This window comes from Thamnophis sirtalis, unplaced genomic scaffold, assembly GCF_051295495.1.
Source record: "Thamnophis sirtalis isolate CommonGarterSnake01/CBP01778 unplaced genomic scaffold, rThaSir2_p1.2 scaffold_5, whole genome shotgun sequence".
Lineage (NCBI taxonomy): Eukaryota > Metazoa > Chordata > Lepidosauria > Squamata > Natricidae > Thamnophis > Thamnophis sirtalis.
Window position 1 is genome coordinate 125,485,240 of NW_028261385.1, and position 24,737 is coordinate 125,509,976.

Sequence of the window (24,737 nt, forward strand, 5' to 3'; positions counted from 1 at the left end):
CATTACAGAAATATCTACAAAGATTGTTAATAAGAAGTAAAGAGGGGGGGGGAAGTAAACATATCCAAAGATGTATACAGGTACTCCAACCAATTATGGTGACTGTTCGAAGTTGCAACAGCACTTGGGGGGAAAAGTGACTTATGACCATTTTTCACACTTACAACTGTAGCAGTATCCCCATGGTCACATGATGAAAATGTACACACTTGGCAACTGGCATGTATTTATGACAGTTACAGTATCCTGGAATTATGTGAATATGTTTGGCAACCTTCCGACAAGCAAAGTCAATAGAGAAGCCCGATTCACTGTGTTACTAACTTAACAACTGAAGTGATTCCCTTAAGAGTTGTAGCAAGAAAGGTCATAAAATGGGGCAAAACTTACTTAATAATTGGCTTAGTTAGCAATGGCAATTTTGAGGTCAGTTGTGGTTGTAAGCCAAAGACTATCTGTACTTAATTAAGCGTAATGAAACCAAAGGTCTTCTAAGGAAAATGTTTTCTTCTCTTGTTTTCTAAAAAGTACGGTCAACATTTCTGCTTAATGAGATGATTCAAAGATGAGGTCCCCTGCTGGAAGATGAAACGTGAACAAAATTTCAAGATTCATTGAAACGAATGAACAAATGAACAAACCTGAGTTCATTTGTGAGTATATTCTAAGTTCAAAAAAATCTTATCCATTATTATTATTAGATTACTTGTTCTTGTTATGAATAAATAATATCTAATACTTATGATTTGTTATTAGTATTAGCACTGTTTAAGTTCATTAATTCATAAGTTCATTTCTAGGAGCTGCCTATTTATTTATTTATGGACCAAGACCAAATTGCACAATTTAACAGAAAAAACAGAATGCCACACACAAATTTAATAAAAGGCAGAAACCCTGTAATGTTAATATTGCATAGATGGGTCAAATAGCTTCTATCAGCTAAGGTTATAAATTAAAAAAAAATGCTACTGCCCTCAAAACACATGGCTATTAGTCATTTAAAAAGAATACTATAATCTCCTCATCGTGAGTATACTTTCTCAGATTCGAAAGCAGGGGTTTTACCTCTAATAATTCATTAATTCGCTATTTCTTATTCCATCTTTATGCTTTCTCTAACACAGTTTATTAGGAAAGGGAATGGTAGGATAGGTATACTGTATTGTTACCTGTGAACATATGGGATGTTCCACTCAAGGTTTTTTACTGTCTGTAAGCATTACCATTGCTACATCAGTGCCTTCCCCCCATTAGAATTCCTTATTGTAATAACCAGCTATGGTAATTAAACATTTCATTATATTATAGATAATGCCTTCAAGCATTCAACTATTATCTGAAATAGTATTTAAATGTCTAGAATGTCATCCAGAGTTGTGTAACCAAGGCCCCTTGAAGGCTTCATTTTCAGTCTCTTGGGAATCACGTAAAGAAACTAACGCAGCTCTTTAAATCAGAAGAGAAGGAGGAACCTGTACGTTTCAAGCCTCCCTTGTAGAAACATTCAGGCATCCTTTCCTTGATCTATTTTGATTTTTTAAATATGAAATTTAAAATAGTTGACAAAACCCCTTAGCAAATAAATAAAACTATACCACCAACTTTAATTTTGTTAACTTGTTCTAGGGCAGGGCTGTCAAACTCCCAGCCTGTGGGCCAGATGGATCACACACTAGCCAAGCCTATGCTCAATTTAGTGAAGGGGGGGGGGAAGTCCCGATACATCATGTGATGCCACTGTGACGATGTGAGTTTGACAACCCTGCTCTAGGGGGAAATTGATTTGAAATCTTTGTGATAGAGAAATCCTCTTTGCTCATTGGCTTTGCTCTGCCATGAGTGAACAATGGGAGGAGTATTTGGTCTAGGTAGATGCCAGGTCAATGGTCAACACAAGTCCAAATTCAGCAATGGTACTAAATAAGCATTAATCCAATATAGCCAGTTAGAAACCATAAGCAGTAATGGATAACAACATCAGCCAAGAAACAGATGAGCTAAATAAAATTTAGGTTGGGTGGCTGAACATAGAACCCAATCCACAACCCAACCCAACCAAATCAAACCAAGCCATGCAACAGTTCTTGCAAGAAATGAAAGCTATTTTTCACCATTAATTTCAATAGCAGTCAACTCTAATTCTAAACCATCAGTTCCAGAGGTGGGTTGCTCCCGGTTCAGCCGAGATCAGGCAAACTGATAGTAGCGGCAGTAGGAGGCTCCGCCCACCCGCCCGGACACTTCTGTGCATGCGAACTGGTTGTAAAAAATTTGGAAACCCACCACTGATCAGTTCCATATTTGTACAAAGTAGTGTACATGACGTGTACAATGTCATGCCATTCTGGATTATTATTATTTTTTTACAGAATGAATATTTCAGATAGAAGCATCCAAAGTAAGCACAGTTTGTTGCAAAGATTTATGTGAAGGAGAGAAATTACCATTGAAGCCAGTAGCCCAAAATTGCCTTCTTTTGTAATATTAACATGAACAAACAAGAGGCAGAATCTTTCACTTAATCACCAAACCAGCAACCTTTTAATGAACATGCTTAGCATGTTTTTCTCAAATTAATTCCTTCTAAGGGATAAATTCCTTTAGCATGAAGCCAAACCTTATTCTGTAATCTGAATAATTGCATTATTAAACCTTTAGATCACATTTTGAAAGGTGAAAATGCAGTTTGCTGAAGATATAAACTAAGGTAGCTGCAGAAAATTAGACTAGTATTGCTGATAATTGCCATTCTTGTAAAATAAATGCAACATATTTTTGTACATACAATATACTGTTATTTACTAACTTCCAAATTTGATTTACCACTAACTGCAAATCAGGACACTTCAAACATGTTCATAAATTAATTGCACCTCAATTTATATTTTAAGATCACACTAATTTATAGAGAGCAACTCATCATTTCATCTGTGTCTTTTTTTTTTCAGTTTACAATTTACTCCACTTGGTTCATGAGCTTCTAAAGTATTTCTACAGAAAAAAAACAAAAACAAATGTAGACTATTCCAATTCAGCATGCTTTTGTAGAAAATTGTTTCCAACCTTCTAAGTTTTGCAATTAGCATACAGTAACTTTATTCTATACCCTTTAACACAGTAAGATATATTTTGTAAGGACTTTAGGTTCTTGTTCATTTGCAATGGCAATTCAGTAATAAATCCTAAATATATTTACTTAAGAATTGGTGATACCTGTACAGCATATTTCAGAAGCTTAATCTCATGCTCCTTTGAAAGTCTTTCCTGTCTTTTGAAATCTCAAAAGCTATTTTATTAACCTATGAAACATTTTTAAAATTTAATTTGAATATGTTAGCTTGCTAAATTTAATTTGAAAAACCTGACCCTTTCTTTTTAAATATCTGCCTTATTGTTTTAATTTTTATAAATGCTAACAATCAGCTCTGAATCCAAAGCAATATGAAAAAAAAATATTTGCAAAGCTAAATACAAGCACTTATAGGTGTTTTCAAAATAATTTTATACCAACTTTATTTTTCATTTTACAAAAGTGTCACAAAAGTGACTTCTGTTTTTGGACATCTTAGAAATAGAATTATGGTGTAATTTGGTAGCAGCATTTACTAGTCTTTGATATGGCCATTATGCAAAAAATTGCACAAATTCATGCAAATCACTATATAAATTATTTGATCAGTAATAATATTTTTAATGATTGAATGTCGTTCTTATTTATCAGTCTAATGAAAGCAGCTCTTACATGTATGAGGAACATCTTATATGTGTAAATGGACTACTTTGGATTCAGCCTATAATCTAGTTACAATATTCCATTGTGAATCTTCGGAAGACAAGGCAGTATAGAAATAGAATAAATAAACAGGTAACTAAATAAATGTTTGAAAAGTCCCACAAATAAAATATGTGAAGGTAAACAAGCGTAGTAGAACAGCAAGAAAAGTATACAGGCAAATACATATATTAAAATCTGAATCATTTCATACAATACATTCAAATAAAATGGTTAAATCCCGTTACATTTAAACTATAGCAAGATCAATACAAATGAACCTCTAAATTATTCTAAATGAAACCTCTCATTCAAAATTTTAGTTAAAAGCTACAGTCCTACAGACTACAAGCAAATTCCACTAGGATTATCAAAGCTGGGTTCCCTCCACCACCACCAAAAGGAGCAAAATGACAGCAGAGAGATACCAAAATCACAAATTATTTACTACCATTTAACAGTCTTAGCCGAATGCTTTCAGCCCACATACAGTACACCTATATTCTTCAGAACTTACCGGTCATTGTTCAATGGAACTTACTTCTGGGTAAATATAAGTAAGGTTGCATTGCAAATAATTATGATCATCATGAAATTCACTGGTTAAACAACTATGTAACATGTCAAGATTTTTTTTTACTCCCTCATCTCCTATTCCTCCAATACTACACTATATACACTGTACTGTTGCATTAAACAATTAAATTCTGAAGAATTTAGGTTTGCCATTAGGATTACCTTTGGTTCATCATTCAGTCATAACAAGCCTGAACATTTCAAGGTTTATCAAGTCCCATATTGGCATACATGACAAGCTTGGGACTGTATGTAAAAGCCTTGGAAAGTGCCATAGACTATTTAATATCATCTGATCAACATCATGATCATCAGTAACCAAGTTTAAACATGCTTAGGGTAAACAAATATCCAACATCCACCAAAAATTAAAATTAAAAATAAATAAAATATAGGAACACAGAATCAATCGACCACCATGTTAGTTTTCTATATTTCTATGTTTTTATCTAAAAGCTACAAAGAACTCTTTGTCCCCCCTAATATGGATGACTTGTTATAATCTCTATATATGTTTTATGTATGTATGTTACTGTACGTTCTTTGACATCAGGGTGTATTATTTACTACATATACTAAAAATCAACATTCCAATTCTCTGTCATTTCTTAAAGGCACACAATGAAGCACAAATCTTAACATAAGGTTATTTCTATAACCATACCTCATTATCATTCTTGCTCAACCACTCCTTGATTGTGGTAAGTGCGATGACTGCAGCTGGCTCATTTGGAAAACCTAAGATTAGAAAGAAAATCAGTTAGGTATGTGCATACCTGTATATATCTTTATATATAACTGTATAACATGTGTTATGGATATATATTCATTCATATTAGAGTCATCACTCTTTTCTTAATTGATGCTAAATTAGTAGCATTACCTGCTGTTTAGACACCACATTTATATTCCCTGTTTATACGTACTGCCTTTATTTTTGTTAAAAAGTCTGCTGATGAATTAAATGCATTGAGTAGTCAAAATGGGTGTGATCCTAGCGAGATAGAAGAAGAGGAGAAAAATTAAGAAGATAGTATTCTGGTAGGAACTGGCCATGACAAGCAACCTTTCTGCTTTATTTATCTTTGTCTTCAAGAAAAGAAATCAAGGAGGATAAACCTTTAATTCCTCCTTGTTGCCATTTGAAAAGTTGACAGATATGATTAAAAGATTTGCAAGAGGAATTATTTTAGTGGGGAGCCACATAACTGAATCCATGCAAATACTATTTTAAGAACTATATATTTTCAAAACAGCAAATCTAATATGCCCACCATACTTACTCCAAGTGAGTTTCTAATCCCTTCAGCAAATAGTTTTCCCTGCCTTGATCCCCTGCCTCATTTTTCTATGCCTGTCTGATGATGAACTATATTGAATAGTATGTACACCGAGAGTACCTAAACTGTATTTCAGTTGACTAAAATCTGTAGTTGTTTATGCACTGGCTCTTTTCAAAACAAACATTCCCCCCCCTTTGGAAGGATGATTATACTATAGTGCCCTAGCTGAACGCTATGGTAAAGCAGTACATACACATATCAAAATTCATATAGGTTGTTTATTCAGCTACATAGGAGCAATCTATGAAAAACTTTACAATGTCAAAAGTCCTATAAGAAAAGAAACATTCCTTCCTTCCTTCCTTCCTTCCTTCCTTCCTTCCTTCCTTCCTTCCTTCCTTCCTTCCTTCCTTCCTTCCTTCCTTCCTTCCTTCCTTCCTTCCTTGCATTGATGGAAAGCTTAAAGGAAATATACTGTATAATACATGTATTATAAGTGTATACACACACATAGAAGAGAGCCACAGACAGAGAGAGAAAATATTCAAAGGTAGCTCTCTCTTCCTGTATTTCTTTCATTTTCAAGAGCAAGTGGGAAAAATGGTCTTGATCTGTAGTCAGAATTAACTATACAGTACAGTTTGGGAACGTAGCTCAAGTGCATCTCAAAGGAGCTAGCTTACCCTTCAACGAGTACTTTGTGCAATAGCAACAAAATCCCAACACTTGAAAAGGAAGTCTAATTGAACGGCACAGCAGTGCAAAAATGGAGAGAGAAATCTTGTCTAATAAGAGCAGCTGGAGAACTTTCTACACCAATACGTTGTGACCCTTCAGGTTTTTTTTAACAGTATCAATCCTACTGCCACATATCAAAGATTTATGCATTGCATACAACTTCCTACCCTGCTGCAATAATTTCTTAAAGATCCTATAGTACAATCTCATTCATATGTGCACACACACTCATATTCACATACATATACTGTATGTGTATACTTCATTCATTCTGTACATATATACAGAAAGCCAAACAGCTTTGACATTTCAAATATTCCTGATCTATTTAAACCTGATCAATATCTTAAAAATAGGGAAAGTGTCGCAGAAAGGATAAAGAAAAAAAAAAGCCTCGTACAGACAATTGTGGAAGGTTCTGTGCAGGATATGAGTTATGCGATTAAAACTACACAGCCAGTTTGCCAACTATTTTCATGGATTTTTATTTCCGAGCCGCGTTATCACTTACAATGATATGGGACTGTTCTTTTCCACTATGGCCTTCAGCAAAAAAAAGCAATCTTCATAAGCATGTGGGAATCAATTTAGCCGAGTGAAATGAACTTGAGGAGTCTCACAGGTAACCAATTGTTAAGGTGGAAGCAGCTCAGACAATTGTGGCTAAGGGCTCAATTTTGGAAAAAAATAAAACAGGTAAATGTAATAAGAGAGACCCTAGCTTAGGTGCTGCAGCAAGTATGCCTTTAGAATACTAAAAAGGAGGAAAGCACAAAGAGTCAAGAGAGCATTAGCCAGAAGACAGAGACAAGTGACACACCAATTTAAAGGAGATCCATCTGACAAAGTCGATGTTATTTACACCCACATATCTACTTTCTTTCAGGAATCTGGCCTTCCAATTTTAAGCTGAGCCCATTCTCTCCTTCCAAAGCCAAGTAATAACTTTCATTAGAGGAGCCAATATATCATCAAAGATCCTAGCCAAATCCATCAATAGACAGATGCCAGAAGGCCATTTTCCCATTTGCTATAAAAATGGGGGTTGCATCTTCTGGCTTTGTCTTCAGCTGCACATGTTCATGGAGTTGTCTGCCCTGCAAATTTTCATATATATGCAAGCCATGCCCTGAAAATATGAAAGACAAGGATCATAAAATGGCTCCTGTGAACAAAACACATTGGTGCATGAAAACTGAATGGAGCCAACAGCCATGGTCATCGTTGCTGTATCTTAACTCATATCGTACAATCATTTCTACTGTAACAAAAACATAATCTGTAAAAAAAATGATAAGGCCGCCAAAATGCCTTCCATAGTCAGTTATTGCGCGTCTGGATTGTAAAATGCAAACACATAAGTTTTTAGCAGGAAATTCTAAAATGAATAAAAAAAAATGAGGACTATAACTTGCTTTGTTTTTTAAAAAAATAAAACACCACATTTTTATAGAATGTAGAAAAATGCCACCACCTTGTTTTACTGATTTTCGGGTTGCATGGAAAAACTGGAGTTCTATATTCTCAAAGACGTATGATAACCAATCAAACTTGAGTGAAATTTTTTGCTTGTTTTATCAGTTAATACGACACCCAATCCTCTTCACCCACCCCTAAAACCCCTTTAACAGATATTCAAGTACTCTATGACTCACATTTCACAAGATGTACTTCAGGAAAATGGAAACAGGCTATTTCTGCAAGTATAGGAGATTAAATGGAAAATTGCCAGGAAAGAGATTCACTCCAGTGCAATTTAATGACCACGCAATGGAAGAATAGCATTCTTTGGCACGTTTAACTGTGAAATCTAGTATTGCCTGAAAGCCTATCTCCAGCAGTAAACAGGTATGGATTGGTATTTGCTAACATAATCCATCTGCTGAATCCCTTCTGTTTTTCTTCAGACTCTGTTGCTGTTTCTAAAAACATCTCACTGACCTTAATATAATTGTTTACATGTCTTTATGTGCTACACAATGTTTTCTTTTCAGAGCAATTCATACTGTAAAATGAATGCACACCAGCAAACATTCATCTAGGTCTCAGCTAATCAGAAATATGACTCAATTAGATAATTTCTCTATGAAATTAAGATGGCTAGAATACTATCTAGCAATAGTTCCCTTTCCCTTTCCTTTTTTAAAAATAACCAAACAGGAAAGATTGCAATTTTGAAGAAATATTTAAAACTAAAAAAATTAATCTGGGTTCTTTTAACAGATGTGCAGAATTGAAACATGAAAAATAGAAAAAGGCACTTTCAGGATGCCAATAATATTCATGCTGTTTGTCATAACTGAAGGACACGATCATTATTGGAATGCTAAAATCAAGCTGCCCTTGATGTAATGTGGAAAACAGAAGATTTTCTTTCTCCAAGTTCATTTGAAGAAAAAGCTTGACAGTGAACATAAATCTTTTCTAACTAATGTTACTAGCAGCAGAGGTGTATTCAGAACATGACTGTAGTACTGAAGAGCTGTAGGTCTCAAGCCATGAATGTGATGTTTTGATAATTGCATCACAATCTATGGGTTGAGGTATAGAAAGATATATTTAAAAAATCAGGATGATGCCATTTTAGGCAGAACTCAGTGCAGATGGGCCTAGAAAACTGTAAATAATTATAAAATATGGTATGTACAGTAGTGTAGGGACTTTACCCAGAAAAATTGATACTCGATCATCAGTAAAACTAATTTTCAAGCAACACTGGAAAAGTGTAACTCCTACTTCATAATTTAAAAAGTGTTTCACTGGAAGTGCATTTTTTTGCAAAAGAGAGGAGGTGGGGAGGTTTTGCTCTAGTCATTTGAGTTATTGTTTTTATTAGCATTGATTTAGTACACACTTAATCTGTATAGTGTATCAACTAGAATATTGAACGTCAACAACCTTCCAGAAACTGCCATAATTCACTCTTACAAACATGTCACTGTTTAATCTTAGGTATATTAGCATAGCCGAGTGCTAATGTTTACTATGCCAAAGTTCCTAAGTGATGTTCCCAAGATCTGCCAGGAGGGTGGTGAAATACATTGATATGAAATCAGGGAATGAAATAGAATTATTGGATTTTGATAAATTCTTTGTGAAAAGAAATATATAAGTCTCATCCCTCTGCTGCACCATTCTGTACATACTACTACTTCTCAATACTGAGACTGCCATGTTGTATCTGCCTAGCTGCTTGACAAGCTAAGAGTGTAAGACAGCTAACAATAATTATGTACCTAAAAAATATCAGTATTAAGGAGCCAGCTGATATGTTGATGGCATTTATACAACACACTAAGATGCATCATGGTAGAACAAAATCTATCATCTCTATTCAGTCCATGGATCAGATCTTAACCATAATGTGTAACTCACGGTTCGCTATGAGTACTTTAATTTAGCGCAGTCTAATGTATCATCTAAATCTAGTTTGGTGGTTTGCTAGACCCTGGTATTGGTCTGCTTGACATAAAATTGAGAGAGTAACTGCAAAGCAGATCCATTCAGGCGGAGGAAGCAGAAGTAGCAGTTCCTATATTCCATGAGCTTCTTTCTCATCCCCAGGGGTATAAAATTTAAAAATTGCACAATGTGGCAAACTTAATTATATCCTGAGTTCCCTATATCAATGTTTCAGAAGATGAATTGAATTAATGCATAGAGGTTGGGTTCATCAGTTTATAGACAAGATCTTTATGAATGCCATCTCCAAATTAAGGGGAAGAAGAAACACCTACTCATTATCTATTCTGCATAGCCGGTGCCACTGATTTACTTTGTGTCCTTTGACTTCCCATTGTCATCTAGAGTATTAAAGATAGCAATTAATCTAATCATCTGTATAGACATATAATCATTTTAAAAAAAATAGAAATGCTATTGGAGTCAACCAAAAGCTTATGACATTAAGCATTTTATTTTTACAGGAATCAATAACACAACATGTGATGCTCCTAAGAAGAACATGAGTATAAAAGCACCTTTTCACTTATGCTTCTATGAAACTAATCTTGAGAGTGTTACTACAGTAATATATGTCAATTATGAATAGCAGTCAATGAAAAAGATATCTCCCATGAATTTCTGAGAAAAACCATCTTGTAATGGTGAGAAAGACTTTGGGAGACTAGGCAAAGAGATATTGCCAAGGGAACAGTCAGATAAGAGACAACATAATCCATAGCTAGATAGTGGAAGGGGCAAGAGGCTCAGAAGATACCCTTCCCTAGTTTCTCAGGCTACAAAGGGGATGGAGAAAGAGAACCGTACTCTCATTCTTGCAAAATTCTGTCAATGTAGCTTTACAATAAAGTAAAATTAGCTCATCTGGTTGTGGTTGATATTTACTCCATGAGGTTGACACATCTGCCATCCTCAAATGTATATTCAAGTTGGTTGGTCTGGATATATATTTTATTTCATAATTCTTCTTCTGTGCTAACGTCCCTTTGCGCATGAACAGGATTACCTGACAGGAAGGTTGCTAGTTCCTCATTCATCCTTGTCTACCTAGGTAATCTTTCCTAATAAATGTTTCCTGACCTCTCTAATTTGAATATCCTTCGGTCATTCAAATTAAGTAGCATAAATTCTTAGTCAATTGTTCTTGTTCTAGTTAAAGCTCTTCCTTGCTTGTTTGTGGCTAACTTACTAGATGAAAGCCAGTGTATGAGATCATATAGCATCAGGAATCCTGAGTTTCCAGTCTAGTCTACATCCCTGGTATTTCCAACTCTGCTGCACTTCCTAATCCAGACAAGGTCAAGCAGCTGCTGTCACCTGCTGTGAAATCTATTTAAATTATTGTTTGGTCTATAAATAAGTTGAATGCAAATTTGAACCCTTATTCAATAAATCTTTCTGTACAATTGGATTGGGGACCTGAATTTCTTTGCATATGCAAAACATCACCTCCTTCTATATGCCTGAACCCATGGAAACATTTACTCTAAAGAGCTACCTGTACCTTAAGGGAGCAGACTGGGAACAGATGGAACAGTTCTCACTCAGGCAGCTAAGGCACTCACAGTCTCAGTGAATTGGGGGCCAAGAGAGCAACATCAACTGTTTTGGCTCTTCATTTGTGTTTACTGTTAGTATATGTGAATAGGACCTGCATAGTATCTCCCAGGAGGAAGACAGCATGAAGGGAAAGTCTTAAAAATTTCCAGAGGATATGTTAAGATCAGAAAGGATTCTAGGGAGAAGAAGCTGAAGAATGAAGTTTTGGCTGCCAGTTAAAAGATATTTCTAACAACTAAAATGGTTTAGACAGTTATAGTGGCTGTTAAAGATGGCCTTTGGTCTATTGGTTTCTAGCTAGAATGAAATTGGTAGGTAAGCCTAAAATGGACTGATCAGTTTAAGTTAATTAGGAGATGAGAGATGTTGAATCAGACTGGGAGAAGACTCACTTAAGAGGAGTATGACATATTGTGGGATAGCAATAATAATAGCACTTATATATCATTCCTAAATGCTTTATCAAATTCTCCAAGGGGTTTATAGACTCAGCATATTGCCTCTAACAATCTGGTTCCTCATTTTGCCAAACTCAGAAGGATGGAAGAAGACTGAGTCAACCTTGAGCCGGTCAGGATCGAACTTCTGGCTGGGAGCAGAGTTAGACTGCAATACAATATTCTAACCACCACAAATATTTGTCTAAATGATCCAAAGGATTGAGATTGAAAATAAACAGAAAAAGAAGAGCAAAGATGTACCTTTCTGAAGTTACTTATCAGCTGTTCCATTTCAGACTGGATGATAAAATGCCATTGCAGGCACTGGATTAAATACCAATCAATTTTTGTAAGTCATTTCCTTAAAACTATAGTGGTAGATAGTTTTGCATCTTGGAGCGGAGGAAGAGGACGCGACAAGGAGGTAGTAAAGCAGCAACCTTTTATTCAAGCAGAGTAACTATGATTCCACGTGGCGTGGTTCGCGCCAAACATTTATACCCCCGGGTTTGAACAATGAGCCAATGGGGCGTCGAGTAACCCGGCCAATCGGGGAAGGGATTAAACCGGCTCCACCCGCGAGCCAATCAAAAGGGAGATCTTACTTCCCGCGCTAGTATTCAACACCCCTCCCCCCCTAGTTAAGCACCCTCAAGAAGGGCAAACATAGTCCTGTAGATAGGTGGGACGATGACGCTCTCGTCCCGACCTTCGCAGTTCCCCGGCGGTTGTCGTCGGGGGGGGAATCGCCAGCGGAGACATGTCTATAGCGGAACGGTGGTTCTGCGACGCAACCCCGAGGGATGGTGTGTCCGTGACAGCAGGAATGTCCGACGATTGACCCGTGCAATCTGGTTGGGATATAGGTTCAAAGTCTCGACAAAGGCTTCGAGGGCAAGAATAGCCAAATGAGGCGCGTCTATCCGAAAAGTTCGTATCGGCTTGTCCCCCGTTTCCCGAGGAGGGGAAGTCCGTTGGGGATAAAGTCATCGAGGGTAGCTCATGCTGAGGGCGAATGTCTAAGGGGCTTGGACCGCCTGTTTCCGCGGGGAGGCGTCGCCTTAACTGGTCCAGGTGGCGCCTCCATTGCGTTCCGTCGGCCAAGCCGGCCCTGAAGGAACAGGGGCCAGTCAGAGCTGTGATGGTTGCGGGAACCCACCGTGGATCCCCAGAAAAGGAACGAGCCCATACGGGATCCCCTAACTTAAACGTATGGGAAGGAAGGGCCCCCAAGTTGCTCGGTAAATCCCCTGCGTAAAGTGGATGGAGCCTATCTAGGGGGGTTCGCAATCTCCTACCCATCAAGAGCTCCGCAGGACTTTTATTAGTCGTTGGACAGGGTGTAGAGTGCTGGCTCAAAAGATAGGCCGCCACTCTCTCCTGCCAGTCCCCCTGGTCCATGCGACCCAAGGCTTCTTTAGCTGAGCGAACTGCGCGCTCCGCCCTACCGTTACTAGCTGGATGATACGGGGCTGTGGCCGCGTGTCTAATCCCTTGTCCGGCCAAGAATTCTTGGAACATAGTGGAGGTAAACTGGGGCCCGTTGTCTGAAACTATCACATCCGGTAGCCCATGTGTGGCGAACATCTTACGAAGAGCCCTCACGGTACTCTCTGCTGTAGTGGAGGTCATGAGTACCAACTCCACCCACTTAGAGTAAGCATCTACCACTATCATAAAGTTTCGGCCGTGAAAGGGACCGGCGAAATCAATGTGTAAACGGGACCATGGGCCTCTAGGGATTTCCCACTCACGAGGGGCGGCTGTGGGGGGATTCGGCCTAGAATTTTGGCATATTCTACATCGACCTACATAATCTGCGATTTCGGAATCTAGCAAGGGCCACCACACATAGCTGCGGGCTAACGCTTTCATTCGCGCTATGCCTGGGTGGTTTTTATGGAGTGCAGGCAGGATTCGTGCCCGCAGGGCTGTGGGGATCACTACCCTATCCCCCCAAACAAGGCAACCCCCGTGAAGGGCAAGTTCAGCTTGTCGTGCCTTAAATGGTCGGAATTCTTCCGCTATCTTTTCTACGGGCCACCCCCTCAACACCCATAGAACTACTTGGGATAAAACGGGGTCAGCCTTTGTACAAGCTGCAACATCCGCAGCTGAAACGGGGAGGTCGGATTCAGCAATAGACAAAATGGAAAGAGAGGGCACGTGGGCTGTGTCCGTCTGTGGCAAGGGACAACGACTCAGGGCGTCTGCGTGCCCTAGTTGCTTACCCGGACGATATAACAGCGTATATGAATACGCCGCTAAAAACTCGGTCCAACGTGTCATGCGGGGAGACAAAATGGGGGGGGTTGGCTTATCGCCTGCCAATAGGCCTAGGAGCGGCTTGTGATCCGTGACAAGGGTGAAATTCCTACCGTAAAGGTAGTCATGGAATCGCTTAATGCCGGACACTGCAGCTAGGGCTTCTTTATCAATTTGACTATAATTTCGCTCCGTTGAAGAAAGCGTCCGGGAGTAAAAGGCTATGGGGGCCTCTGAGCCGTTCGGGAGAACATGGCTCAGAACCGCCCCTATGCCATAGGGAGAGGCGTCACACGTTAAAACTAGGGGCATCCTGTCGCTATATTGAATTAAGACTGCTGACGAGGTTAAAACATCCTTTATAGCCGCGAACGCCTGCGCTTCACGGCTACCCCATTTCCAGGCCGCTGACCGGTCAAGCAGTCGGTGTAACGGTTCAGCTAACGACGCCTTGTGGGGAATAAAAGGGGCGTAAAAATTTAAAAGCCCCAGGAACGCCTGCAATTCCGCCCTAGAGGTGGGTGCAGGAGCGTTTTTTATGGCCGCAACTTTCGAGGGAGTGGGGTGGATGCCCTGTGCATCGATGAGAAATCCCAAAAACTCTACTTGGGGAACAGCAATTTCGCATTTACTGCGCTTTAGCTTCAATCCGGCCTCCCTAAAACGTATAAGGACCTCCCGCAATATTTTTAGGAGTTCCGAGTGACTAGGGGCTGCAACCAGGACGTCGTCAAAATAAGGAACGACGCCTGGGAGCCCATGGAGCAACCGCTCCATGAGGCTCTGAAAAATCCCCGGGGCGACCGAGACGCCAAATTGGAGGCGGCGGCAACGGAAAGCCCCGCGGTGGGTGACAATAGTCTGGGCTGTAGCCGCATCGTCGTCTACGGGAAGCTGCTGATAGGCCTGTGCCATATCCAGCTTGGCGAAAATGCGGCCTTGCCCTAAAGAATGGAGTAGATGTTGCACTACAGGAACAGGATATGGATTTGCCTGCAGGGCCAAGTTGATGGTCGACTTATAGTCGGCACATATCCTCACCGATCCGTCGGGTTTGACCGGGAGAACTATGGGGGTTTCCCAACGGGCGTGATCTACGGGCTCTATTACCCCCTGCTCTAGGAGCTTATCCAATTCAGCGTCTACCTTTGCTCTCAATGCGAAAGGGACCCTACGCGCCTTCAGCCTAATAGGCGCGACCTGGGGATCGAGGCAAAGGGAAATGGGGGTACCCTTGTAACAGCCCAATTTCCCATCGAACACATCTGCGAACTCATCTAAAACGCTATCTACGGTACGGGGGACTACCCTGTGCACCCCTTCTATGGTGAGGCCCAAAGCGGGAAACCAATCTAACCCAAGAAGAGCGGGCAGGTTATTCCTAACAATTAAAACTGGGAGTTTCCCCTTAAAATCTCCATATTCCACCTGAATGTGGAATATTCCTGCCGTGGGAATCCCATTTCCCTGGTAATCTAGGAGGGAGACCCCAGCAGGGCGCAATTTACTCTGAGGAACCCTGGGGCAAAGACGGGAAAACAAAGCCCAAGATAGGAGGGAACGGGAAGACCCAGAGTCCACCTCCATTCGGCAAGGCTGACCTTCAAGACGAACGGCGGTGCTAATTTTACGACCGCCGGCAGGGACGTGGGAAGCCCGGTAGACCACGCACTCAGCGCTGGGGAGCTGGTAGGTTGAATGGCAGTCCTCAGCTCGCCTCGCTAAACGTGGTTGTCGGTGGCGTTGCGGTGTCTGACGCTGGTTGCTGGGCTGCATAAACGATGGGGCTGGCATGAGAGCCCGGCAGACCTTGGCGAGGTGTCCTTCTCCTCGGCAACGGCGGCAGACGGCGGAACGAAACGGGCAGGATGCGCGGCTATGACGGCCGCCGCATCCGCGGCAAGGTGCGTTTGAGGCTGGCTGAACGGGCGTCGGTGGTTGCTGGTGTGGCCTCTGCTTCGGCTGCGTCCTCATCTGTCCGACGGTTTCCTCCTCCTCATCTTCCGTGGGGGAGAGGTCGTCTACGAGGTTCGTCTGATTGGAAGGCCCCACAGCGGTTTGCGCAGAGGTTTTCAGCTGGAGGCGTTCCATGTCGGCCGTGGATTGTTCAGAGAGCTCTGCCGCTCGCGCGGTCTCCACAGCTTGCACCAGGGTAATTTTATGGTTTCGGAGCATACGGCTGCGCAATTGCACGTCGCGGACCCCGCATACAAACTGCTCCACGAGGTTCTCCTCCAGGTCTGCAAAATCACATTGGGCGGCCACTGTGCGCAATGCCTCTAGAAACTGGCTGATGGATTCGTTAGGCTTCTGCACACGGCGGCGAAAAGTGAAACGACGTGCTATCAAGGAAGGTGAGGGAGCGTAATGGTCCCTCAACCTGGACATCAGCTCGTCCCACCCCAGTTTGTAGGCTGGCCTCGGAGCGGCCAGGGCTCTCGCAGAAGCAAACATGGAAGGCTCACAGCAGGACAGGAAAAAACTACACTTCTCCTCGTCGGTCTGTGCCCGGTTCTTTGACGCGATTAAATAACATTCAAACCGCTCCATGAAGCCGTCCCACGATTCTCCGGCAGACCCAAACGGCGCGAAAGGAGGAAGCGCTGTTGCCATGATGGTGCAAAAGCCAGAGAAGGGAAGGAAGAAAAGCAGAGAAGATTTTGTGTTCGCTGCCGGCGTTCCCGACCTGAAAACGTGGTTCAAACGCGGAGGCAAGCTGGTTTGTTCTTCTCTGTGGTCGCGGGAATCTTATCCCACCCTCGTCGCCAGTTTTGCATCTTGGAGCGGAGGAAGAGGACGCGACAAGGAGGTAGTAAAGCAGCAACCTTTTATTCAAGCAGAGTAACTATGATTCCACGTGGCGTGGTTCGCGCCAAACATTTATACCCCCGGGTTTGAACAATGAGCCAATGGGGCGTCGAGTAACCCGGCCAATCGGGGAAGGGATTAAACCGGCTCCACCCGCGAGCCAATCAAAAGGGAGATCTTACTTCCCGCGCTAGTATTCAACAGATAGGAGTGGGACTAGTAATTAGGGACATATGGGTAAATATAAATAATAGTGTTTATAATAGACTCAAAACATATGGTGTTAAGATTTGCTTGTTTACCATGCATTGTAATTTAAGCAAAAGAATGCTTGTATAACAGCTTTGTCTAAATCACTTTATCTAAATCACTAGGACAGAGAATTTTTTAAAGAAAGAGATTATATTTTTGTTCCCCTCAGAATTCTATGATGTGTGTTATCAGGGAATATACTGCTATTTTCACATGAGTGAATGAAACATCAAGGGAACAGAATAATGGAAAGATGAGTCTAAGCCTCTCACTAGATATCTCCAAAATACTCTATTCACACCATCAGGAACTTTGCTTTTCCAGAGTTCTCAACTAACAGAATGTCAACCCCCAAAATGGCGACAATGCCAAATGCCGTCTCGGGGTTGCCATACCTGGGGGAGGGACCCCTAGCACAGAAGGTGGGTGGTTGGAAGACCGAAGCCTCACAAAGCCATTTGAACCTGCGAGTGTCAGCAGCTGTGGGTAGCAAGTGAAACCGGAGCAAGTGACTAACATCCTGATTTTGGTTCAGGTCCACAGCTCGGATCTTTGAGACAGAAATTATAAATAAGTAGGTTCCATGGAACTATACATCTAAACTCCGCAAACTGAAATCAACTCTTGTTTTTGCATTTTTTATATTTTGTGAACACAACCAATCTTTATTCCAAATGTATCAATTAAATAGGTCTACAATATATCATGGAATATTTCACATCTTGGTCTGAAACTCATGCAAAGTGAAAATAGTTAAAGACCTGGTTAAATAATTACATAATCTGGAAAAATGGAGATCAATTTAATATAATTTAGAGAGCCGAGGTGGCGCAGTGGTTAAATGCAGCACTGCAGGCTACTTCAGTTGACTGCAGTTCAGCAGTTCGGCTGTTCAAATCTCACCGGCTCAGGGTTGACTCAGCCTTCCATCCTTCTGAGGTGGGTAAAATGAGGACCCGGATTGTTGGGGGCAATATGCTGACTCTGTAAACCGCTTAGAGAGGGCTGAATGCCCTATGAAGCGGTATATAAGTCTAACTGCTATTGCTATAATGGAAAGATGGTACTAATACAAAAATGTTAATTCAGGCATTGCAACAACAGTTAAAATTCCCAACCGAAGAAGTGGAGGCAAGTTCTGTTCCTCCAAAATTGCATGGGTAATTTCAAAATTATTTGGTTCGTGAGATTCTCTCCATTGACGCAACCACAAAACCCTATCAATGAGAAGCCCTGCATTACTAGGGAGTGAGCTGCCATGGAAACTTTTATGTAGAGAAGCTTCCTTGATTAAGACAATTTCACAAAATATATCAAGTAGATATCTCAGTGAGAAGAATGGGGCTTTCCCAAATACTCTGTGGTGAGTTGTACAGAAATCTGCCATTTTAATGAATAAGAATTCAGAACAGATTAGGAAGGAAAAGGGGCGTACAGGTAATCCTCTTTAGAGACAACAACTAGGACTGGCAACTTAGTCATTAAGGGAAACCAAAACTGTGTTTATGATCTTCAGTTTTGCTTTGCTTTGCAGACCTGGCACGGGTGTAAATCCCAGGACTGCTCAGAAAATTACTTTTTTCACCACTGATGTTACTGTGAATGAGAATTACCTGTATATTCAGTATAATTGCCAGAAAAGGCAACTGCCTCAAATTACTTCACAAAGAAACCAGCTGTGGCTCCTGCAACACTGCGGGATATTAATGCACAGAATAGGTATAATGGTGGTTTTTGAAGGCTGCCATTTTTTCTATGTAAGTAATTCTTCCTGACTAAATTTTTGCAAAACCACGGCAGACTTCAGAAAAGCTTACAAACACAATACTGTGGGAGAAAATTATTTCTCCAGCAACATTGACCACATGTTATAAATGGGAAATCTTTGGGAGGTCTTTGACAGTTCTTCCAATAATTATATAGCACTTCATACACTTTGATAATGGCTTCCAATAATCTTTTTTTTTAAAGTCCTTTTGATATCCTGATGCTTTTGATGGAATAATTTGAAACTGCAAGTTTTGAATGCTGTGTCATGGATATTTAATTATATCTGCCTAGGAAGTTCGCACAAGGAAAACATCGCAGTACTTTATGTAAGTTTTTTTTTTAAAAAAAGCTAATAAAATACCAATATAGTATAAAAGTAATGCAGTATAATCACAACAATAAAGTTTCAAAAAGCCTGTTGCTTTCTAGCTATTGCTTTGCACTGCCATTTTACCTAATAAAGAGATGTGGGCATGAAAATTATTGAGGTGCAAATACCTACTATGTGGATGCATATCAGTGGTGGGATTCAATTTTTGTATTACTGGTTATGTGGGCGTGGTTTGGTGGGCGTAATATGGCTTGGTTGATATGGCTTGGTGGGCATGGCAGGGGAAGGTTACTGCAAAATCCCCATTCCCACCCCACTCCAGGGGAAGGTTACTACAAAATCCTCATTCCCTCCCGATTAGCTGGGACTCAGGAAGCAGAGAATAGATGGGGGCGGGGCCAGTCATAGGTGGTATTTACCGGTTCTCTGAACTACTCAAAATATCGGCTACCGGTTCTCCAGAACTGGTCAGAACCTACTCAATACCACCTCTGATGCATGTAAGCAAACACAAATGGGTAGTATCCTATGACGTTCTTCGATTAATGGAATTTTTATCCTCAGTGGAAAAAAAGAAGGGGCAATATCAGCTTCCCAAATGCAGCCAGCAGAGTATGCACAACCTCAAAATCTGTACTAGGTTGTTGAGAGATTCTCAGATGATTGAAGGAGATGAGAGGAGAAAAGAGGAGAGGAGGGATGCCCAGGAGACATGCTAAAATATATGTAAAATCCATTCTACAGTTCACTTATGGAGAGGCAAGTATTATGGATGCTCTATTCTCCAGGTCAGGTTGCTTTGAAATATTCTTTCGAGAATTATTTTAAAAAAATATTTTGGAGTTTCAGATAACATGGGAGACATCTGCTGACATGTGTATAAAATGGATGAGTTCTGAAAAAATATATTAGCTTTGCATACTACTACTCCAATGAATTTGAACAACATATATGGGCCTCTCACATGTCTGTTTTACTCCTTGTGAGATTTAAAGCTGAAAGCAAATGAGAGTTAGTTTCCACACAGTTGGAGAAACACGATCTGGTACCAGATCTATTTGATACCAAAACAAAAGATAGATGGAAATTAGGCCTCCTGTAAATAAAATGTCATTGCATAGCTTGGGGTGGAGAAGGATGAGCAAAAATGTGAATATTGATTTCCCTATAGATAATATGATCTTCCAGGTACACTAACTGTTGTGGCCCAGCAGGATCCAGTTGAGCTGCTGATGGACTCGGATAGCAAAGAACCATATGAGTCTGCCAGGGAAGATATGGAGGGCCCTGGGCATGATTCAGACTCAGAGCAGGGACCAGAGAGGCTGGTTGGCCACCAGGAGGTGCCTGAGGCATGGAGCAGTGGGGAGGACTCAAGGCAGTTTGTTCCTGACGCCAGACAAAGAAGGGCGGAGAAACAGAAGCAGCAGCTGCTGAGGCAGACTCAGAGATAATAATTAAGCCCAGGTGGTTGTGGCTTGGCCCCTCCCAAGAGAGTATATAAGTAAAGAAGTGGGGAGGAGTCATTTGCAAGACACAACCGTTTGAAACTGTTTTGGAATACTCTATCTGTCGTGTATCTGTGCCTGTTGGATTTTCAACTAGTCTTGCATGTGAATCGTGTCTGGGCCTTCAGCCAAAGGAGTTGATAAAGCTGTGATTAAAGAGTGGCAAACAGCCAAGCTTGTGTCTGGGTGATTTGCAGGTCAGAGGGGGGGGGGTCAGAACAACTAACATTCCACCCTGTGCAATGATGTCCTAGCAAAATTTATGGTGCCATATCTCTCCGACATGTTCAATAAAATAAATTTGCTTCATATGTGAAAAGAACCACATGAGTGCCATATTCACATGACCCAATAATACCTGGGGCTTTCTTAAGTCTTGAAAAGCTGATCCACTTGTCTACTGACTCAGCTCATGTTCCAGAGGAAGTGCTGCAAAGAGAGTTCATAGCTTTTCTGCCAAGCAGCAGGACAGAAGATTATTACTAAGAGTAATTCTGGCTTCATCCCATCTCTGTGGAGGGATGTGCCTCCTGTAGGGAGCACTAAATGGGATGACAGGGCACAGCTAGACATTCGTGCTAAAATGCAAAACTCTGCAAAGAGGCTGAAGGCTAGCCTGGTGGCACTGTGCAATTGTTGTAGCCTTGTATAAATGATCGTTGATTGTACCCAGCAAGTCACCTCTCTAGAGTGACCCAACACAAACAGTTGCCTAGCTGAAAATTCATAGAGGTGAGCAAGTGAGAACAATTCTGCCTTCTGCCTTCCTACAGGCTTCTGCTCTAAAACAGTGATGGCTAACATTTTTCTAAAGGTGTGCCAAAGGCTTTCCTGAAGCCTGGGAAGGGTGAAAAACGCCCCAATGGGCAAACCAGAAGTTTGTTCTTGAACTTCCAGTTGGGCCATTGGGCTGTTTTTCACCCTACCCAGGCTCTTTCTATTTGTGGAGAAAAAATTGTTCTATGGGAAATAGCCATAAATGATGTGAAGCAAGTTAGACACCATCCAGCTTGAGTGGGCTCCAGTAATAAACAGCAGATGACCTTCTTCTTCTTTACTTCTTTATTTCCAAGTTTCTACTTCACCATGGAAAATGAGTAACATAGAGAAGATAGGAAATATAATCTCTGTTGCCTTCTCCCAGCATTGGCCAATTCCCAATAACTCCTGTAGGAAGGCAGAAGGCTGAATTGTTCCCACTTGCTCACCTTGTTTCTAGTTCTGGTTTCGGTTCCAGAGCCTGGGGAGGGCGAAAAACAGGACCAATGGGCCAATAAACTTCTCTTTGGGCCGTTGGCCCTGTTTTTCGCCCTCTGTAGGCTCCAGGAGCTTTTTTGAAGCCTGGGGAGGGAGAAAACGGCAGCCCTTGGCCCTCCGGAAGGCTGAAAATCAGCTGGCTGGCACGTGCATGAATGCACACCGAAGCTGAAGGCTGCCGAGGGCTGCTGTGCAAGAAAATATGGCACACATACCATAGGTTCTCCATCACGGCTCTAAAAGGTGGTGATACTTTGGCAAAGAATTTTTTGTTGCAAGTGTTCTGAAGCTGTGGGAGAGTTATCAGGTTGAAAAGAGACAGCAGATTTTAAAGCAGAATGAAGGACTGCTTTTTTGGCTTCCTGAATAATAATTTTACCTAACTTATGTCAGCTGAAAATATTTTTTCCCTGGATTATTGTTCCTACTTTTTTATTATTTATTTTGATTGGAAGCCATTTCGAACATTAGAAGCTTAGAAGTTGAAATAAATAACGCATTAAATTGTGTGTGTGTGTGTGTGTGTGTGTGTGTGTGTGTGTGTGTGTGTGTGTGTGTGTAGGTGGGTGGGTGGGTTTCAAAAATTTTAGAACCTCTTCTGTAGGTGTGACCAGCTTTGCGGGAGTGGCTTGCCGGCCGTGTGACTGGATGGGAGTGGCTTGTCAGCCATGTGACTGGGTGGATGTGGCCAACTTATAAAATGTGGTGAAACTCACTTAAGAACACTCTTGCTTAGCAACCAAAATGTTGGCTCAGAAACTCTGGCATTGAAGGACGCAAGTCTTAAACCTGTCAAGTTACAAGACCCTTGCACCCCTAACCCTTTAGAAAAAAAAAACCAGGGGTCTTTATATTTGACAGCTTTAAGACTTGTGGACTTCAACTCCCAGAATTCCTCCTCTCGCTCTTCATCTTGGTGATGTGCGGATGGATGGGGGGAGGGAACTGGAACTGGTTCTAAACGGCAATGTAGATTTGTGGAACCTCTTCTATAGAAGAGGTTAGAACTGGAAGGAACGCACCCGATACATACACACACACACACACACAGACACACACACAAACACCCACATATATATGCACGCACACATACATACATACATATACATATATTTGCAAAGCTCAATCAAAGATTTCTCCAGACAGAGTTGAAGATTGAGATGAACAAGCTATGTTAATTGCAAGATATATAATATAACCCTTCTCTCTTATTAGTTAAGGTTATTATTATGCTTTTATGCTTCAACCACATCTAATTTCTGAACCGTGCTTCTTTTCTTCCTGGTGTCAAAATATAGGAAAAGCAATTTAGAAAAAGGTCCAAAATGGTAGTCAAGTGTGAAATCACCATCATATATTGAATTGAATAGCAGCAGGATACGGGCTTCATTTCTGTGTGAGATCTCAGCAAGGTTAAACATGTATTTGAAACTACTGATTTAAATAATAAAACTCTCTTGTTCTTTATAAAATAAATACAGGAAAGTCGCCATCCTGGTTTTCAAAGAGTAATGCTAGGAAGAAAAACATAATGAGGTTTGAAGATAAGTAACCTAACAACTTTTAAATATTCATTTACATCATGACTTTTTTAACTCTGAAAAAAATAGTTTTCACTTTTCAAATCTCTTAAAGGCAACACTTTAGACTCAGAATTGGTTGTATGCTTATTATGAGATCACCTGCTTTTTTTTTTTTTTAAATGCAACTTTGAGGAGACAATTATATATGAGGAAAGGATTGGATACTTTTCTCTTGCACTACTAAGAGTTATTGTGGAACCTGATGATGCTATTTGCTACAATGACCTCTTCAATAGTACTTACTATCTGGAGGAGGAGGATATAATTCTGTATAAGACCTAGAGAAAACAATTACATTTCCCGTGGAGAGTGATCTGGATCTGCCCTCCCCCAACCAGTTAATGTCTTATTTTTTGAATCAAATGAAGAAGTAATCATAACTGATTCAAAATAGCATGCTGCAGAGAGGCAATGCATATAAATCAGTGGAAGATGTGTAAATGCAATTATGCACAAATGTGTTGATAATGGTAAGAAATGAAATGGATTCATCCATTCTTATTAGTTTTGTTTCTTCCAATATCCCAAGTGTATTTATTATACCAGTTGTGTGTGTATATATGTGTGTGTGTGTGTATGTATGTGTGTGTATGTATGTATGTATGTATGTATGTATGTATGTATGTGTGTGTGTATATGTATGTATGTATGTGTGTGTGTATGTATTCTATTTTTTTTCACTTATTTTTTCCCATATATTTCGGTTGATAGTAAGGAAATGCTCCCCCTTACTACTTTCCTCTGCCTTTTCCTCCACTGTCTTCCAATTTAAATTGTAAAACATTCTTATAAGATCTGATGGAAAATGTCTTCTGTTATAATTTATCATTGCAGGTCTTCATAGATTACATATTGATCAAACCAGACTATTTAAAAAGTTGATGTAATTGTGCAACTGCAGCCAGAAATCTCTTCTGTATGTTTTAATCAACACACATACTGCATGAGCTCATGCAATTGGCAATCATTAAAAAAGTGAGAAAATTGAAGTGGAATAAGCACATATTATAGACTGAAGAAAAGCTGTAAATTAAAACAAGAAAAAGAGTACATCACTAACAGATCAGTATCAATCTTTAATATCAGTTGATACTAAAACAATTGTATAAATCTGGAGGGAAAATCATAG

General features: G+C 40.5%; 1 protein-coding gene across 1 annotated transcript in view; it reads right to left on the bottom strand.

Moving 5' to 3' along the window:
* MACROD2 (mono-ADP ribosylhydrolase 2) overlaps positions 1–24,737 on the bottom strand; it is a 1,059,851-nt gene that overhangs the window by 413,739 nt on the left and 621,375 nt on the right. The window contains exon 8 of the mRNA XM_087716844.1: positions 5,016–5,089. Within this exon, the coding sequence (XP_087572970.1) occupies positions 5,016–5,089 (74 nt within the window). The remainder of the gene's footprint in view (positions 1–5,015; positions 5,090–24,737) is intronic.